Raw genomic sequence first — 19,569 nt, forward strand, 5'->3', positions numbered from 1 at the left:
TATGGCAAGAAAAATAAGGCACTTATCAGTGGCCAGAACACCTCTGCTCAGTGTAGAACACATATCTATTCAATGAACCAGAAGCCATTAGAATGTGAAAATTGAAAATGGGGTGCCTACCTAGAAGGAAATCCAGCAGCGCTGATTCGGATGGTTTCCAGTACACCGCAAGCCCTAAGCTGCTGCACTGCTCGTTTAGAGTCAAATCTACAACAGGGATTCAAAACAATTACTGTATTAGATTAAAATAGTAAACAAGTACATATTTTGTAATAATATCCAGGTTATTTATTGCTGGTACTCTGTAAAGTGCTACAAATCATGGCACAGAATGTGCACTGAAGTCAGCACTTGCTTTGGGTAAATGATCAAAACAAATAGGGAGCATAATTAGGTCATATCCTCCAGTTGTCACCTATATAGAAGCCACATTAGGACAACATTTTATAGTAATTTGTCCGCTCTGACTAAGGTCGCCATAGACGCCCAGATAATATCGTACAAAACAAATTTTGGTACGATATTCGGTGCGTCTATGGTGGAAAACGAGCCGATATCGGCAGAAGACTTGGATATCAGTCGGTTTGTCGATCGATTATAAGCACTTGTTTTAAATCATGGACTATTCCCCAATATTCATACTTGTACATGTTTATTTTTCATACATCACATTCAGTTTGCAGAATTAGATGTAAAGAGTTTACTTAGACATACGTGAAGGGGTACTTGAAGTCATTTGGCTTAATGCAACGCACATAATGTGGGGTTGTGGCATTGAGAGTCTCCATTAGAAGGTGAAGGGAATTTCTGAACTGCAACAGGAATGAAAAACAATGTTAGCAAAGTAATTATCTATTTATATATCAAATTGTGGGGAATGCAACATTTGTTTTGTCATGTTACCTGATGGCCGACAGTTTTTTTATGCTCCTTGCTTGTCTGGTCAGGCTTGGGCTTCAGGGAGCGCAACCCAGTGCGGGATAGCAAAGTTCTGCCTGAGGGTGGCGCAGAAGAAGTAGGGCTCAAGTTCTGCTCCTCTTCTTGGAACAGTTCTGTTAGCAGTGTAAACTAGGAGGGAATAACACATTTCATTAACAATAAATATGCTGGAATATGAATTCTGTTGGGGCCATATACTGTATAGACAATATAGTTTTAGGACATTAAAAAGTGTGGCAAGAACATTTCTTATTATTTCATATCAGTGGCATCTTCTCAATAGCACCATTTCTGCCTACAAGATGCACTGCTCTGCCTCTTATGCTTATTTAGAGAACAAGAAGAAACGTACAACTGCAATGGAACACAAGCTGGAAAGCAAGGTTCATTAAAGAGTAAGCTGGCAGTTCATCACACTAACTGTCAATCCATATTATGACCCCATTCCACCCCAAACACCCTCCATTGCTCAGTTATTGAAAAGGTCACTTTTCAGCTGGTCTGATTATTTCTTGTTGGGTTATTTTTGAATGCTGTCTTTTTCCTGTATGACACTTTTTAGTCCCATCTGGTTTAACAAACATGGAAACCCAAGAGATAACGTGTGCATAAGTGTATTAACTACACGTAAATAGTAAACATTACAGCACAGGACCTCCTTCCTCTTGTCGCTGACACTTACCGCTAAATCTTTAATGCAACTGAACTTTGTATTTATTTGTAGCTATTATTGTAATGACTACCTCTTCTATTAATTTATTGTTTGGCTGTATAGTGCTGCATACATAAGTAGCGTTATATAAATAAAAACATAGATGCACACATAACAAAATCATGGCAATACAAACAATGAGTCTGTTATATGGCCAACTTTATACACAGTAGTCGTACCCCTGTACAATGCATTTAGTAAAACCACAAAATGGCTCTCTTTTGCACACTACCATACAAAAGCAACAACATACAAACAACATGCCCTGCTGGCACAAAAGATATAATAGCAGGGAAAGAAACAGCTTTTGGACTTCATGTTAAAATAACATGAAGCACACCTAGTTCCTAGGATTGACTTTAGACAGCCAAGTACCTAGTTTGTTGGTACAAACACATAGCAGCATTTAAGTAGTTAACATTGCTCCTTTACTGAAAATCCAGAGGACACTGCAGCATCTAATCTTTTCCAGTAGCATGTACCATGCTTTTGATGGTTCCAACCCTCCCAACCTCCCCACGCCATGCAGTAAGAAGCAAGGCACTATGGGCCTGCTACAGGGAAGCAGCCATTTATTAGGGAAGCTTACTTAGAGTTTTTACCTTCTGATGAACATGAGTTGAATGGAATATGGAGGAGAGAAAAACACATTACTTAAACATACTTAAAAATACTATTAGGTTAGTAAAAATAAGAACTATAATGTGCCAGAATTACATACCGGTAATATTTTTGCCCAAAACCAAATCTACATCATTTATTGACAAATTGTAACACTCCAAAACTCTTGTATTCTTCATCCAACCTAGATATATTCTGCCACATCCAACTAAATATTCTACTACATTTTAAGCCCAGGCTTTATGGCCTATACTGCTAGGACACTGCAGAATTTGATTTATTTAAGTGGCATATACCATGCTGTTGATGGTTCCAAACCACATGCAGTTAGAAGCAAATTAATGTTGACCTGCTACAGGAAAGCAGCAATTTATTAGGGAAGCTTGCTTAAAAGTTTTTACCTTCTGATGACCATGTGTCGAAGGGGATATGGGGAGAGAGAAAAAAGAATAAGACATACCAGCTACAATTTTTGAAAACTACTATTAGCATTATTAAAACTAACTTTATACTGTGCAAGCATTAGTAATTTTTTCTATAAAACACATCTGGATCAGTTGTTGACAAAGTGTGACACTCCAAAAGAACTTAGATACATTCTGCCATTCAGAGCTGCCATCAGAAATCACGGGGCCCGTACGAAAAAAAAAAGTCTGGGCCCCGCCCACTGCACTACAAGCTCCACCCACACCACAGTAAAAAGGCAACAAAGACATGAGCACAAAAACCACAAATAGTTTTGGCCAAAGGATTATTAACCACCACTTCAAGGTAGACTCTTTAAGTAGGTATCTACACTTATTTAAATTGCACTTACCTTTAGCATGTACATTTACATGTACAGAATAAAAATCATTTGTTAAAAACTTAACCATTGGTGGCCAGTGCCCCCCACACAAGTGGTCAGGGCCCCCATAAAAAAATGGTGGCTAGGGCCACACATGATTAAAAAAAAAAAAAAAACATTGGTGGCCAGGGCCCCCATAAAAGTAATATTGGTGGTAAGGGCCTCCATAAAAAAATATATTGGTGGCCAGGGCACCCTCAAACATTCACGTAAAATATAAAATTGTGGCCAGGCCCTCCCCAAAAGTTAAAAAAATGGTGGCCAGGGTCCCTCGCCCATACAAAAACAGGAACCAAAAAGGCCAGGGAGCACATTCTGAACCCTCAAATACAAACTCGGCAGGTCACAGACAGCGCGGGGGGGGGTCCGGCTAAAGAAGTACAGCACAGCCGGGTCCCCCCTTAAGAACTAAAATCCTCCAGGCCCGGGACAATGCTCCCCCCTGTCCTCCCTGATGGCAGCCCCGCTGCCATATTTCGCTAACCATTCTACTACATTTTAAGACAGAAAGAAAAAGTACAGAGTTCAGTCAGGGCTGATTATAGGCCAGCTGAATATATCGGATCCATTTAGGCCATGTGCCCATGTGTACTGGCATACCTTCTATAATCACTTGCCACCCTTATCACAGTCTTGAGAAATGAGACTGTGAAATGCCACGTTATATAAATTACCCCCACAAACCATCTGTAGACATCTTGGGGATCGTTGAGCTTGGGGTTGACACTGTGTCTTGAAATGCTTGTGGGTAACAGTGTTATGAACTGGTTAAGGGCCACACTGTCTCATGAACTGCATGAAATGCTGGGGACCAATGGTTCAAGGGAGGAGATAAACAGAATTGTCCATGACAAAGAATATAATTATACTGTCATTTTATGCTGCTGATTCTACCTTCACCAACATACAAAAAACAGGCCATTCCTAAAGGATTATATAAAAACTGAATGTGAGCCTTGACCATAAAGATACTCCTCAAAAAACATTCCTTACAACTCACCTTACTTGCTTTCAGCACTCTAATTTGTTCTTCAAATACTGTATCTTTGTTCTTTTCCAGAAAACCTTCACACTGATACTCTACCTAAAAAAACCAACAAAAAATGAAATGCAATGATTACATTTCATCTGTGACATTTCCATTATGCTGACTCTGTCCAATACTATGTTAAAAAATCAACATGTAATAGAAGTGGTCCCTACTGTAACGTTTATTGTAAAAAAAAAGAAGAAAAAAAAAAAAAGACATCATAGTCAATGAGGGGTTGGTAGAGATGCCTGCCATTGTTAGTCAGTTTACTCCATTGATAAAGTCACTGCACATGATAGCTGGTAATAACCATTTGGTTCTTCTCATCTCTCCATGTTCATTACGGAGAAGTTGGCTGAGAATGATATTTCTAATTCTACAACAAGGGCACATTTGGGTTAGTCTAATATGGTTTTTATTTGTTCAATCTTGCTTTCCATTAATTGTCAGGTTAGCCTTAATGTGGCCATACACTGGCAGAGCCCTAAAGTATGTTGACCAAATAGCTGGTGGGCTAAATGAATAAATACTGCCTGATTCACTGGAACAGTGGGAAGTGAAAAACTGCCCAACCAAAACACAAAAAAAAATCCTTTTTATTACAAGGATCTAAACCCTTTCCACCCCACCCCTCTCGCCTATGCCTGGAAGCAGCTTATTCAACATGTATTTAGCAAAACATTTGCCTATTAGCTTGTAGTATATAGCATATATTCTATGTATCTATAGAATAACTATTATTTAACTTTACTGAACTCTTATATCATGCAGAAGACTTACCTTGTCTGCAAAGTGTTTGATAATAAAAGCCACATTAGACAGACGTGGCTTTTCAAATAATGCACATTTCTTAAGATGAGTATTGTATAACTTCTGTGCCCATGTGCTGTCTGACCCTTTGGGCATCTGCAAAAGAAAAGGTTTTAAATACAGTTAGTCGAAGTTCAAAGAAATGAGTAGCAACATTTCACAAGTAGAATTAGAAAGAAAATCAAGCAAAGACTTTTTACCATTTCAGCTTAAAATATAAAAAGAAATAGGCACAAGCTGCCATATTTTCTTCACATTGCCTCCTGCCCCTGCAGATCTTTTTACTCCAGAATTGGGTGTAAAGCTTTCTCCTCCTCTTCTTTTTCCATGCTTTATAAATTCACATACATAGCTAAGATTCTAAAATTTAAATTTCACTTCATAAGCAAAAAACACAAATATATATTTTAGTTGCGCTATCTAGATCACCAACCTTGCATTCTTCATCAAGAAGATCCAGAACACCCATTTTAGCTTCAATGAGATTGATACAAGGTTGGTTATCATAAAAATCAATTAACGTCCATGGAATTTGCTCCTTCATATATTCTTCTTGTTCCAACTTAAAAACATGCTAGAAGGAGGGAAAAATATGTATTCTTTTATTGTGTATATTGTATATGCAAGGAGAACATTCAATAAAATACACTATACAGTTGGCAGTCTTTAGTCAAAGGTTCATTGCCATCCATAATAAAACAAAGACCAATGCTAAATGATTCAAAACATTCAATGAAAATCAGGTAAAGATGCAGTTTATTTCCTGCATGTTAACCTAGAAAGCCCATTATGATAGAAAACAAATAGATATTAACAAAATCTATCCTTATTATTGTAACAGTGTGACACAATGTTCCCTTAAAGGGGTTGTTCACCTTTGAGTTCACTTTTAGTATGATGTAGAGACTGATATTCTGAGACATTCTGTTTCCAAATTCAGCAATCTGGTTGCTAGGGTCTAAATTGCCCTAGCAACCATACACTGATTTGAATATGAATATTGAATATGGAATATGAAATAAAAGAGGCCCTAAATAGAAAGATAAGTAATAAAAAGTAGCAACAACAATACATTTGTAGCCTTACAGGGCATTTGTTTTTTATATGGGGTCATTGATCCCCATTTTGAAAACTAGAAAGAATCAGAAGAAGGAAAATCATTAAAAAAAACTATAGAAAAAAAATTGTGAAGACCAAATGAAATGTTGCTTAGAATTGGTCATTCTATAACATACAAAAGGTTAACTGATAAAACAGCCTACAAATGCTGCCATAGAATTGCCACTCTGCTAGAAAGAAACAAATGAACCTGGAATGCTCAATGGTGCCCTAGTAAAATGATATTGTCACAATCATATATAGGCGCCCTCATAGATGGGGGCAGTGGTTAGTACCATTAAGTAGCTATGGATGCACAATTATGTAGTAAAAGGCACTAGATGCAAGTGCAGGCTTAAACAATAAAATGTTCCACAATGGTGAGTTTATTAATTCTCTGGCAGATCTGGCGCCAGCGTCTCGTTTTTTATGCTCGTTTTTTCCATTATTTGGATGCCGGGCACATTCGCTGGCGAAAATGCGCCAGCGTCCAAAAAAAATGAAGTTTATTACTTTTGCAGTTTACTTAAAACAGATACACTCTTTAAGCTACTATAAAGTTGGGGATAAAGGGGGCAAAAAGCTTCCTCAACAAATTATACAGGAAAGGTCATTCTGCAAAGATAAAAAAAAAATGATCCGTTCTCTTCTTTAGGGCTCCCATCAATCTGCATTTCAAGACCATGGTAGTGGCCCCATGCAGAGACCCTACTTGAAGCAATTGGCCCAAGAATGCCCCGTTTTTTTGGTTCACACACACACACACACACACACACACACACACACACACACACACACACAAGTATTCAGCTGTAGGGGGTTGATACTAACATGCTTGTTTTGTGTTTATTTAATGGAATTTCGAGGCTGTGACCATAAGGGAATGCACTCAGTTTATACAGGACTTTATAGGTGTCTCTGGACTCCACTTATAAAATCTTGTAACCATGCTCTCCTTAGCCCTTTGAGAGATGCTTAGTTCTTCTTGCAGACTGAGAACTCTAGGTTCAGGTAGCCATACACAAGCTATCATTTACTGACTGTCCTGTATCAGCCAAAAATGATCACCTTCCCAGGAGATATCTAATCAGCCTCCATACAGATATTGGCCAGTGGAATAGAAAATTCCATTAGCTAATTAGCAAATGGGCCATCAATTTTGTCAGCTGATAATGGTTCTGCATGGCCCCTTTCATGACTCTTTGCAGCCCATTTGAAAGCTGCAAAGAGTCAGAATAAAAACACATATCTTTAAAACTATAAAAAATAAATAATGAAAATCAATTAAAAAGTTGCTTAGAATTGGCCGTTCTATAAAATAATATAGTTTAAAGGTGAACCACCGCTGTAAAGGCATGAATGAGGACATGCTACTCATGGCCATTCCATAATCTTAAACTGCCAGAGCAGTACAGCTAATGCCAACATTTTTAATGGGAAGTTTTAGAGCAATGATTGAACACAAACAGTATTTATAATCAGGTTATAATTGTCTTTTAACTATGAGTGTATTCTCCCCTTGCCAGTTGCTACAGGATGAGTCACCAAGTTATACATTTAACCGAAAATATGACAATTAAAATAGGGTAAAGGTATGGGATCCTGTTGTCCAGAAAGTTCCAAATTATAGGAAGGCTATCTCACATAGGGGCAAATTCACTAAACGACGAAGTGCCTAACGCTAGCGTTAATTCGCCAGCGTATATCATTTTCGTTAATTCGCCGATTCACTAACGGACACTGGCTTAAATTTGCTAGTGTTACTTCGCACCCTTACGCCTGGCGAATTTGCGCAACGGACGAAACTATGCAAATTCACTAACGTGCGGATTTTTCAGAACGCTACCTTTTACGCTAGACTTCCTTCGCCACCTCAGACCAGGCGAAGTGCAACAGAGTAGATAGGGATTGTTCCAAAAAAAGTTAAAAAATTTTCTAAGTCTCAAAAAACACTGGTGTTTTTTCATTTTTTATGGGTGATAGGCTGAAAAAGATCGAAATTCTTTTTGGGGCTCCCCTCCTTCCCCCCTACATTTCCTAACTCATGGTACCTTAACTATACAGTGGGCAGATGTGTAGGGCAAAATAAAAATTTTATTTGCTGTTTTGAAGGTTTCCCAGGCTTGTGTAGTGATGCTACATATTCCTCCATATTCGCTTTGCTTGGCGAATTAACGCTAGCGCAACTTCGCCGACCTTATGCTTCCCCTGAGCGCAACTTCGGATTTTAGTGAATTTGCATATCACTGGCGAAAATACGCCTAGCGAAGTGCGGCGAAGCGGACACTGGCGCAACTACGAAGCTTAGTGAATTTGCCCCACAGACTTCATTTTAAACAAATAATCCTAATTTTTTAAAAATCATTTCCTTTGTCTCTGTATTAATAAAACAGTAACTGGTACTTAATGGCAAAACATTCCCATTGGGTTTATTTAACGTTTAAATGATTTTTAGCAGACTTAAGGTCTGGTGATGCATTCCAGAGAATAGATCCTGTAGTAAATTTATGTTCAACATATTTGATAAAATTATATTTAATCTTAAATGGAAACATTGTTGTAGATTTCATGTCACTTTGGATATTTTACATTCTAACACGTGTGGTTTCATGTCAAATTCCTCTCACTGCCTAAGGCAACATCTTACACGTTCCTAATGATCAGACGGTAGCCAGACAAAAAGAATGTGATGAAAGGAAATTTTTTTTTGAAAACCTGTTTCTGTTTTCTCTTCTGTGGCATCGCCCATAAATAACAATATAAACGTATAGCTCATGTTCTGGTTTTCTTCTGGCAGTACTATACATCTATAGTGGGGGCTTAAAAGCGATCCGCTTGCCAAAATAAAAATGTTTTACCTATATCTGGGAAAAAAAGTAAAATGATGTCTGCAGGAGGTGAGGTTCATTGGCTAATCAGAAAGTGGATCTCTATGATTTTTACATGTCCAACTTTTTTGGATAGACCAGCTTTTTGAGACTACATCTTGGTGTTCTGGTTTTGCTTAAAATGTCAAGGTTTACTTTAGTAATATGTAAACATCTTAAAATTCTAAGCTTATTGATTATTTCTGGTTATGCCTTTAAATGTTGCATGACTTGTGAAAACATTGATGGTCTCCTTTGAGCAACAAATATGTCCCTCCCATAGTCCCCTTTTTGTTTTGCTAAAATATGGAAGCTATAGAATCAGATAGTTTTCGTAAGATATTGGATCAGCCTTGGGTTGAATTATTGAATTTGTACTATAAGGATCAAATCAGCTAATTCTATCATGTTCAACCCAACTGTCTAACAGAACATTCTTGTCTAGAAGTTTACATGTCCGATTGATCAGATCATTTAAGTAAAGGTGGCCATAGACGTAACAATTATGATCTTTATTGGAAAAGATCTTTCCAAGAATCATCATTCGTTTCAATACACACGTGTAGAGCTGAATCGTCAGATATACAGGTAGATATTCGGGTAGAAACAACAGAATTCTACCTGTATCGGACGATTCAGCACTAACAATGGCCGATGTTTGGGTCCCTTCAAAGGCACCTGATCAAAATTTTCCGTCCAGCCCTATCGACGAGCCGACTGATAATCAAGTCTTCTGTCGATATTGGTCGGCTCTTTTCCCACCATACACGCACTGAATATCGTATGAAAATGTTTTTGTACAATATTATCTGTGCGTCTATGGCCACCTTAAGACAGGTAGAAGTTGAGCATTTATATAATTTACTGTAGATTTGTGCCTGGAAATAAATTCCATGTTAAATAGGAAAAAAAGTCTCACGAAGATCTCAAGTCTTTAAAACCCATAAGCTAAATTCTAAAATACAGGTATGGGACCCGTTGTCCAGAATGCTTGATACCTGGGGCTTTCTGGATAACGGATCTTTACATAATTTGGATCTTCATACCTTAGGTCTACTATAAAATCATGTAAACATTAAATAAACCCAATAGGCTGGTGGCCTCCAATAAGGATTAATTATATCTTAATATAGATCAAGTACAAGGTACTATTTTATTATTACTGAGAAAAATTAAATCATTTTTAAAAACTTGAATTAAATGGATAAAATGGAGCCTATGGAAGACAGCCTTTCTGTAATTCTGATCTTTTTATGATAATGGGTTTCTGGATAACAGACCCCATACCTGTAATTCATAAATGAGCACATCGAAGAAGTAGATAAAGATGGTGCAAAACATACCACACACTCACCAAATTAAACTGTTGCTGGAGTTTTTCATTAGCATAGTTGATACAAAACTGTTCAAAGCTGTTGATTTCAAATGTTTCAAACCTAAATAATGATGAACAGGTTTAAGCTGGGTGATCTGATTATCATGCATTAACGTCTGTGTACAACAATGCTGGGCCAACTATAGTTTATAAAGCAACCAAATAAAATGTCTTTTATTTTTCTTAGTTTCAGATATGCAGATGCCTATTTACTAACTGAATTATTAGTAATTGTTAGGGGTGCACCGAACCCACTATTTTGGATTTGGCCGAACCCCCGAATCCTTCGCAAAAGATTTGGCCAAATACCGAATCCTATTTTGCATATGCAAATTAGGGGTGGAAAGAGGAAAACATTTTTTATTTCCTTGTTTTGTGGCAAAAAGTCACGCAATATCCCTCCCTGCACCTAATTTGTATTTGCAAATCGGGATACGGTTCAGCCGGGCAGAAGGATTCGGCCAAATCCTGCTGAAAAAGGCTGAATCCTGGATTCGGTGCATCCCTAGTAATTGTATAGGGAATAAGTAAACAAAGTTATGTCTTGCAGTCCCTGTTACATGCATCCTTATGCATAGAACAGAACATTTGGCTTCTGCAGCCTATAACATTAAAAGGGAAAAGTAACACAAAACATTAAATGAAATAATGCAGTGTTGCCCTGAACTGGTAAAACCGGTGTGTCTGCTTCAGAAATACTACTATAGTTTATATAATATGCTGCTGTGTAGTCATGGAGGCAGACATTTGAGCTGAAAAATAAAAAAGGCACAGGTTACATAGCAGATGAACAAATAAGCTATGTGAAATGCAATGGGTATAGATTTCTGTAGATTCCCGAGTAAGAACTAAAACCATCAGTCCGCATTCACTTACCAAGATGCAATGAACAATGCCCAATTGTGAGCAATTTTGCTATGTATTAATTCCCCCCACAATTCCTTTAATGAAAGTGGTTTTAGGTGCAACTCACTTCTGAGAAAAGCACAAGTTGCTCCCTGTAAATGAGACTTACTGTGTTCCACAGAGCTTACAATTAATTTTACTGTCACTATATTATTACTATGTCATCCTCAGTCTCAAGTGACTATTAATTTTACATAACCTTCCTTAATAAAAATTGCAACTATAAGGACAATTTACATTTGGATAAAAGAGACCATCACAAGCAATGCATTTTTAGCTAGAACGGAATAAGAAGCTTTATATACCCGTATATATCAAGGACGCCAATAAACGAATTCTGCTTAGTTGAGGAAAGAAGAGCTTTGTTGACATGACACACAATCCAGTTAAATAAGAAAGCATAGATGTGCTTAGCCAGGGCATCTCTGGCATTTGTGGCTTGTAACCTGGAAATAGGCTTGATGTAGGTCTCAGCAGCAGTAACCAGCTTCCTGTGGCACAGCCAATGAGACATCTCTTCGTAATCCACACCCATAAGATCACAAAATATATTAAGGGGTAAGTGTTTTGGCTGCAATTAAAAAAAGCACAACTTAGAGGTCAATAGTAAAATGCATTGTTTTAACAATCTTGTTTCTCCAGATTACATAAGGTTAAATAAGGGGATACTATTTACATTTACTGCAGTGTTCTGTTCTGAAAATCTGATTGATTGTTATGAATTACTAGACTTGGTGTAAACTTTGGGACTTCCTTTTTCAATTATAATTCTACAGTGTGTTTCTTACTTACTGGAATTAAGCAGCTATCTGAATCCCGAGATTTAATTTCCACATTCCCCAGGTGAAGTATAGCAGCTAAAATCCTAAAAATTCCCATTTGAGATGATTCTCCAATTCCTGAGGAAAGAAAAGGCATTGTTATCCAAAATAAAAACTGTCCAAAAGTAAATGTTGGTGATAAGCAATAATATTCCAGGTCAGCTACCAGCATGATAAGAGTACTAAAACAACTTGTTGTACAAGTGAAGCAGGCATAAGTTTGTATCTTTGTGCATACAAGGCTTGCGCAATAATGACAAATAACTGAAATGAACTGGTGATTCAATAACTATAAAGCTCAGTGATATTCATTTTTCTTTAAATACCAGTTTCAATAAACAACTGACAGCTGCTGGTTAAGATCTGAAAAGCAGCAGTAAATACTATGATGATTTCAGGTACTTATTTGATTCTCTATATTATTATATATTATTATTATTATTATAATGATATTATATTTTTTTTATTCAGTTTTAGAACCTTGTAACTTACTATTTAACCAGCTGGAAGCTCACCTGTTAAAGTGGCAGTATACCCTCTTTTCAACAGCAGTTCAATGAACAGAGCTTGTCATGGACATACTTTTTGTCTAAGGTTTAGCTATTTCATGAGTTAAAACAGAGCAATTCCCTTTAACATATCCATGCAACCAGGTGATTAATAAGCACAATTTCAAAAAAATTACCAAGGTGTCAACAATCACAACAATCTTTTGGCAAACTTATTGTCAGTCTATATAAAAGATACCAACAATGAATTTACTTTATTCCTTCATTATAATATTCAGCGCTGTGCAATATGTTGGTGCTCTACAAATACTATAGCTCAACACAAAAGACTACACCGACGGGTCAGCCTTGTCAAAAAATGTCTACTTAATTATTCATTCATAGTTCACTCAAGGGCCTAATAATTTGATCACATTGGATGCTCAGTATTTATTCTAAAAGTGCAATGGCTTTATATGTCCAAACTTCACTCTCTTGGACTTATATAACTAAACTGGATCCGGTCCTTACAGGAAACAGCTTAGTTTTTATTACGAAAGGTAAATAGTAATTCTTCTTGTATTATGAGAAAACTGATTCAGTCTTGAGTATGTATTTAGTATCTTAAGTATCTATAGTCATGTGTGAAAGTTTGTGAACCGATTTCTATATTTTTATATGAATGAGATCTAAAACATCATCTGATTTTCAAACAAGTCCTAAAAGTAGAAGAAAACCTAGTTAAACAAATTAAACAAAAATTATTATATTTGGTCACGTATTTATCGAAATATTTTTTTTTCGATAAATACATGACCAAATATAATAATTTTTGTTTAATTTGTTTAACTAGGTTTTCTTCTATTTTCAGTATCCTTCTGGTTTGTCATCATGATTTTTAACAAACTGTAGACGGTCAGCAATATTTTTGGGGGAGAAAAGTGGCCTACTCCTTGTTGCCCTGACATTCACACTTGCTATTCCTGATGGTTAATTCAACAACTTCAACATTCGCCAATGTGAGGGGCTTCAGTTTGAGTTCCTTTGTAACCTCTCGAACTATTAGACACCTTGCAGTTGGGGTTATCATTGATGGTCAACCGCTTCTGGGTAGGATAACAACAATCTTGAATTTCCTCCATTTGTACACAATCTGTCTGACTTTTGATTGGTGGAGTCCAAAAACTTTAGAGATAGTCTTGAACCTTAACCAGGCTTATGGGAATCAACAACTCTTTTTCGGAGGTCCTTGGACACCTCCTTTGTTCGAGCCACAACAAACATCCGCAAATGTGTCGTATGTGTGATCAGGCTTTGCTGGACCACTGTTCTTTAAACAAAACAGGGTCTCACACCTGATTGTCAACACATTGACTGAAAACAACATTTTTTCAATAAATATATGACCAAACATAATATTTTTTGTGTCACTTGTTTAACTAGGTTTTACTAGTTAGCTACTTTTAGGATTTTTTTTGAATATAAGATGTTATTTTAGGTCACATTCATATACTTTCACAAAGTTTCATGCATGACTGTGTCTAGAATACCAGCCAAAAAACAAGAACAGAAATAGAAATGGCAGTGGGTAATACACCAATCTATGGAAGAGTGACTAACATTATATGACATTGTTCTCAGCCTTGATATGATTATAATGATCATTTTTCTTATCTAGCATTATTATTAATAAGCAACAGTGCACACACATTTTATGGATCTTTATTTTTGCAATGTCACACAGACTTTGAGGAAGGATAAATGAATATTACCTAGTAAGGTGCAAGCTTGCCTTGTGTTTCTCATTTCCTTCTGGTCATCAACGCCATCAATCACAGGACTGCCTCCTTGCTTTGTATAGTGGAAATCATTGGCAGTGCCTATTGGAAAGAAAGGAGAAGGTTTATGTTATCAGCAGGGACGCAGCAATGGAACCAGACTCTCAACATGTTAGTTTAGATTGAAGAAAGCATACGGTTGACTTAATGGCTGCAGCTAATGAACTGAAAATTGTGATGGTCCAAGTATTTCTAGCCTCTGTATTCACTACTTTAAGCAAAAGAAATGGTAATCCTGGCAGCCATGTCACTTTCTTAGGTAAAGTAAATACATGGTTGATCTATTGATTTCTCTATTAAATTATTTAGTCTACTATACTCTCGTTACACTACATATTATAATGGATAATCCAGATATTAGTCATTTGGACAGTAGTGCAACACATTAGGGATCCCTTATACATATGGAAATGCAGAAATACACATGAATGGTAAATACAGCAAAGACTTCTCTGTTTTCAAAACGTTGTGGCTTCAGATGTGTCTGTGTCTACAAATGAGCAGGAACAGAAACCACCTCAGAGATAGCAATGTGGCTCAGTGGTTTGCCTTGCAGCATAGAGTAGATTGAATTGGACAAGGCATCTCTCTGCATGCATTTATACGTTCTTCTTGTGAAGTGGCAGAGAGCCATGAAACGCATTAAGCGGCCAGTCCCTACATGAGATATGCTGCTGTAATTTTTAATGGATCTACAATAAATTTTCAATCTTTTTAATCTATAATTCTGGCTCTGCGGTGCTCCGTTCCTCTACATAGATTGGATTGCCGTTTGGGATAGCGGTTGGACGTTGCAGCACGCAGAAGCCTGGCTGTGTACCGGTAAGTGCTCCCACTATCACATTGTTGCTGGACTATTTGTTCTTCTTGTGTCTGCATGGGTTGATGCATATGTTGCTTCCCGCACTCCAAAAATATACAGACAGCTTAGTGGGCTCCTGATAAAAATTATGTGTGTGTGTGTTGATAAATGTAATCGGGAACTAATAGCATAGGGATTGAAGAGAGTATTAGATACTTTCTGTGCAGCACTATATTAATACAGGAGCATATGAGCTCTAGCAACAGATAAAATATGTGAATAAAAAATTATTTTACATGAGCCAAGAGTGGATTTAAATATAAATAACATAAGAATACATAATAATACTTTTGTGATTGCTTCCAACTACAGCATAAAATTGGCAAATTAATTTCTAACTCTACACAGGCCGATAATCAGAGTAAGTGCCTAACTTAATGTGTTGATAACGGCATTATTGTCCCTTGTGACCAAATTATAGCAAAATCATATGTGAATCAAATGACTGCCTATTTGACCAGACAGTGACATGCTTTGTGCTATTGTAATCAATGAATACACCCAGCTGAATATATTATGAATTTCATAATGATAATTTATGGATTAAGTCAAATTAATTTAATTAAATTTTTAATAAATGTGCAAGCTTAAAATGAAACAGAAATACCTTATATGCATTTCATAGTGGCACCGCATGTGGTTGGAAAGAGTATATTTTACACCAGAGGAAACAAAATCTTCAGCTTAACCCATGGGACATAAACCCAATTGATAATGTAATAATGGTTAAATTTGGTCAGTCTTGCTAGAATATCTGGGAGGGTACTATGAGTTGTGTGGTTGGTGTGGTCATGGATAGTAAACCATGAAAGCCCCAGGGACCCACCATCTACTTATTCAGTGTGACATAGTGTTTGGTGAACTTAGTTCTGACAACACACAAACACACAATTTTCCAGATTAAAGATATTTTGAATTTACATGTCTGGTACAAAGTTTTTACAGTTTCAATAAATACCAAGTCGAAGCATCTTGAACTCAGGCAAAGCAGCAGATGCACACAGCTGATAAAAGATGTGATAATTCCTCTCTTCTTCAGCCTAGGAAATGATGAAAAGGAGAATTACACAACAATCGGTTGCTGCGTGTGGATGCCTTCCAAACAAATAGGCTTCTCACTGCAGAACTATCTCGCTCTGAGAGCAGGTCTTATTCAGTTGGTAACAGCAGAGCTACAAGCAAGCATGAAATACAGTGAGTCAGCACTTGCTCTCAGTACAGAACACCAAGGAAACAGTTATTGAATTCCAGCAGTGACTATTTTGCAGATTTTACAAGATCCTCTCTTTATTTTTGCTAGTCAACATTAAAAAATATCCGAAATACATACACAGAGGGGCAGATTATTATGGGTCGAATTGAAAATTAGAATTTTTATGGTCAAAACTGTCAAATTCAACAAGGGAATTATCCAAACTCGATTAGAGTTTTATTAAAAAATTCAAATTCGTTTTTCGAGATTTATCATACTCTGGCCCTTTAAGAATTCGAATTCGACTATTCGCCACCTAAAACCTGACAAATTACTGTTTAAGTCATGGGGTCCAGGGGTCAATTTGGAGTTGTTTGTAGCCTTCCTGACATTCCATTTTTTTTGGAGAATAAACTCGAATTGAGTTTGATCTTGAGTTTAGAATCTGATTCGAGTTTTCGGGTCCTTTAACTTCTTCCAACTTTTACAAATTAGATTTTTTAAATAAATCTCCCCAAGTCCAATTTCGAATACAAGGGTGTTTAAAAAAAAAAATTTGAAATTCAACCCTTGATAAATGTGCCTGAGAAAGTATGAGAAATACTTGCATATTAGCTTGCATTAGCTTGCTGGCAAGTAATAAGACATATATAGAGTACAGTAACCTAGATCAGAATTACTCTGGTATATGGTTCAAGACTTGGACAGTACCTTATTGCACCTTTTGCAACATTTGAATTAGGCAGAATCTTTAAAATGCAGCCAAACACAATACAAACTCACTAATTTCTTAAAACCACTTATAACAAACTTCCATCCAAATTTTTACCGTATATATCAATAAATAAACTCAATCTGGTGTGGGAAAAAACTCAATAAAATCGTGAAAAAATTCAAATTGTCAGATTTTTTGGATTTGACACCCGAAAACTCAGATCTTTTCGGATTATCGCCAGAAAACCACAAATTATTCGGATTATTGTAAGAAACCCAGAACAAACTCATGATATCTGCCATTGACTTCTACATGACCGTGGCAGGTTTGAGATGGAGTACTTTTATATTTGGACTTTTAGCAGCAATGGGGTTTAATAAATCACAAAATCAAGTTTTTTTTTCTCCGATCAGAAAAAAATCTGACTTTAATAAATAACCTCCTAATGTCATATTAGATTGTCCCAATAACCACAGGAAGACAAAACATTTTTTTACAGATTATACAGTTTTGTTTTGGTTTTTATTTGAATATTTTGTGGCGCATTTAACATTCAGCCAGATCCAATACTTATGGATTTGGATGCTGTATTGCCAGTTGACTATGTCTGTTCTATGTTCGTTAAGGTGTATATGAGGAATAAGGAACCTAAATGGAACACAGGACATACCTTCACAGGCAAGGAACAGCAAAGTATTACGAACATTTATTTGCACCTTCAACGTGCATATATATCACAGGACACTATTCGCTCCACATATTTTACAAATATTGCTGTAAAACAATTTGCTGCATGCATTTATAGAAAAGGACAAAATATTTCTACATACAATAAATATCCTTTAAAAGTTTGAGTTATGCTTTATTTACCAGCAAATACTCCATTCACACTATAACAAACAGTGAATACATAGGCAGCCCTGTTGAAAAGATGAATAAAGTTTTGCCACATACCTGAAACACCACTCTAGATTTCTCCAGCAAATAGGTTCTCATGTGGGCACCAAGAATCCTGTAGCGTTTGTCAAAGCCAATTTCAATGTATTTGCCAAAGCGACTGCTGTTATCATTCCTTGTGGTTTTAGCATTACCTATAGACTAGAAAGACATAAAATAATGAGTTTACTTATTTGGCAGAATTTTAAATATGGCAGCCAAAGCATTACTTGTTGGGATTTAGAAAACCCACTTTGTGAAACCATCCACTTATATGTAATATCTGTTGCATTAACTATGGTTCTGCTGTGTCTGCTCTGGCATTATGGAAATAGTGTTAAAACACTTAATTTTCTGTTTTACAATTATAAGTATAAGAGTATAAAGTATAAGACCTATTATCGGGACCTGAGATTTTCTGGATAAGAGATTATTCTGTAATTCGGATCACCATAATTTAAAAAATAAGCCCAATAGGATTGTTTTGCCACGGATATGGATCCATGCAACTTAGTAAGCATCAATTACAAGTTATTGTTTTATTATTACAGAGAAAAGGGAAATCATTGAAAAAATATTTATTTTTTTGCTTAAAGGGATACTGTCATGGGAAAAAACATTTTTTTCAAAATGAATCGGTTAATAGTGCTGCTCCATCAGAATTTTGCGCTGAAATCCATTTATCAAAGGAGCAAACAGATTTTTTGGGGGGGGAAAGGGAGGGGGTGATATCACTCCAACTTGCAGTTCAGCAGTAAAGAGTGATTGAAGTTTATCAGAGCACAAGTCACATGACTTGGGGCAGCTGGGAAATTGACAATATGTCTAGCCACATGTCAGATTTCAAAATTGAATATAAAAAAATCTGTTTGCTCTTTTGAGAAATGTATTTCAGCGCAAAATTCTGCTGGAGCAGCACTATTAACCGATTCATTTTGAAAATTTTTTTTTTTCCCCATGACGGTATCCCTTTAATTTTGCTTAAGATTGAGTCAATGGGAGGTGTCCTTCCTTTTATTTGAAGCTTTCTGGATAAGGGATCCCATACCTGTATGGGGATTATGAACATTTATCCCTATATCTAAGGTGTTAAAACTAGAGTTACATCAGCCCCAGGGTCACAATTCAGTACTTTAAATAAGGACGTTTGCCTTTTCACATGGTATACATTGTGAAAATATGTTTTGGTCTAAAGAAGGTGATGGTATGCATATTAATTACACCTTCTATATTGTAACACATGGATTAGCCATTGCAGGTCAGGTGCCTTGCATTGCATCTAAAAGTTTGCATATTGCATTATGGAAATTGTCAAATTGAACAAGCTCAAACAAAGGTATTTTTATGACCAGATTAATCTATGTTTCAAAGGATGTTCATCAGATGATCAATTGCTGAATCTATGTAAGTACAGTGTTGACCACACCTAATTCCAAGTAACATTTACACCACATATCTAATAGTAACCACCTCCATCAGATCCCATCAATAATGAATGTCAGTAAAGGAATA

The 19,569-nt window shown here is 36.5% G+C and overlaps 1 protein-coding gene across 4 annotated transcripts in view; it reads right to left on the reverse strand.

Annotated features, from left to right (window-relative positions):
• The window catches only part of myo5a.S (myosin VA S homeolog), a 90,476-nt gene that overhangs the window by 26,208 nt on the left and 44,699 nt on the right, over nucleotides 1–19,569 (reverse strand). For all 4 annotated transcript variants that reach the window (XM_041588303.1, XM_041588304.1, XM_018255441.2 and 1 more), the window contains exons 6-17: nucleotides 18,076–18,219; nucleotides 16,173–16,254; nucleotides 14,287–14,394; nucleotides 11,998–12,104; nucleotides 11,511–11,776; nucleotides 10,279–10,360; nucleotides 5,393–5,533; nucleotides 4,930–5,055; nucleotides 4,120–4,203; nucleotides 904–1,068; nucleotides 715–812; nucleotides 121–207 (exon numbers count right to left, since the gene is read on the reverse strand). In XM_041588303.1, the coding sequence (XP_041444237.1) occupies nucleotides 121–207; nucleotides 715–812; nucleotides 904–1,068; nucleotides 4,120–4,203; nucleotides 4,930–5,055; nucleotides 5,393–5,533; nucleotides 10,279–10,360; nucleotides 11,511–11,776; nucleotides 11,998–12,104; nucleotides 14,287–14,394; nucleotides 16,173–16,254; nucleotides 18,076–18,219 (1,490 nt within the window). The remainder of the gene's footprint in view (nucleotides 1–120; nucleotides 208–714; nucleotides 813–903; nucleotides 1,069–4,119; nucleotides 4,204–4,929; nucleotides 5,056–5,392; nucleotides 5,534–10,278; nucleotides 10,361–11,510; nucleotides 11,777–11,997; nucleotides 12,105–14,286; nucleotides 14,395–16,172; nucleotides 16,255–18,075; nucleotides 18,220–19,569) is intronic.

This window comes from Xenopus laevis, chromosome 3S, assembly GCF_017654675.1.
Source record: "Xenopus laevis strain J_2021 chromosome 3S, Xenopus_laevis_v10.1, whole genome shotgun sequence".
Classification (NCBI taxonomy): domain Eukaryota; kingdom Metazoa; phylum Chordata; class Amphibia; order Anura; family Pipidae; genus Xenopus; species Xenopus laevis.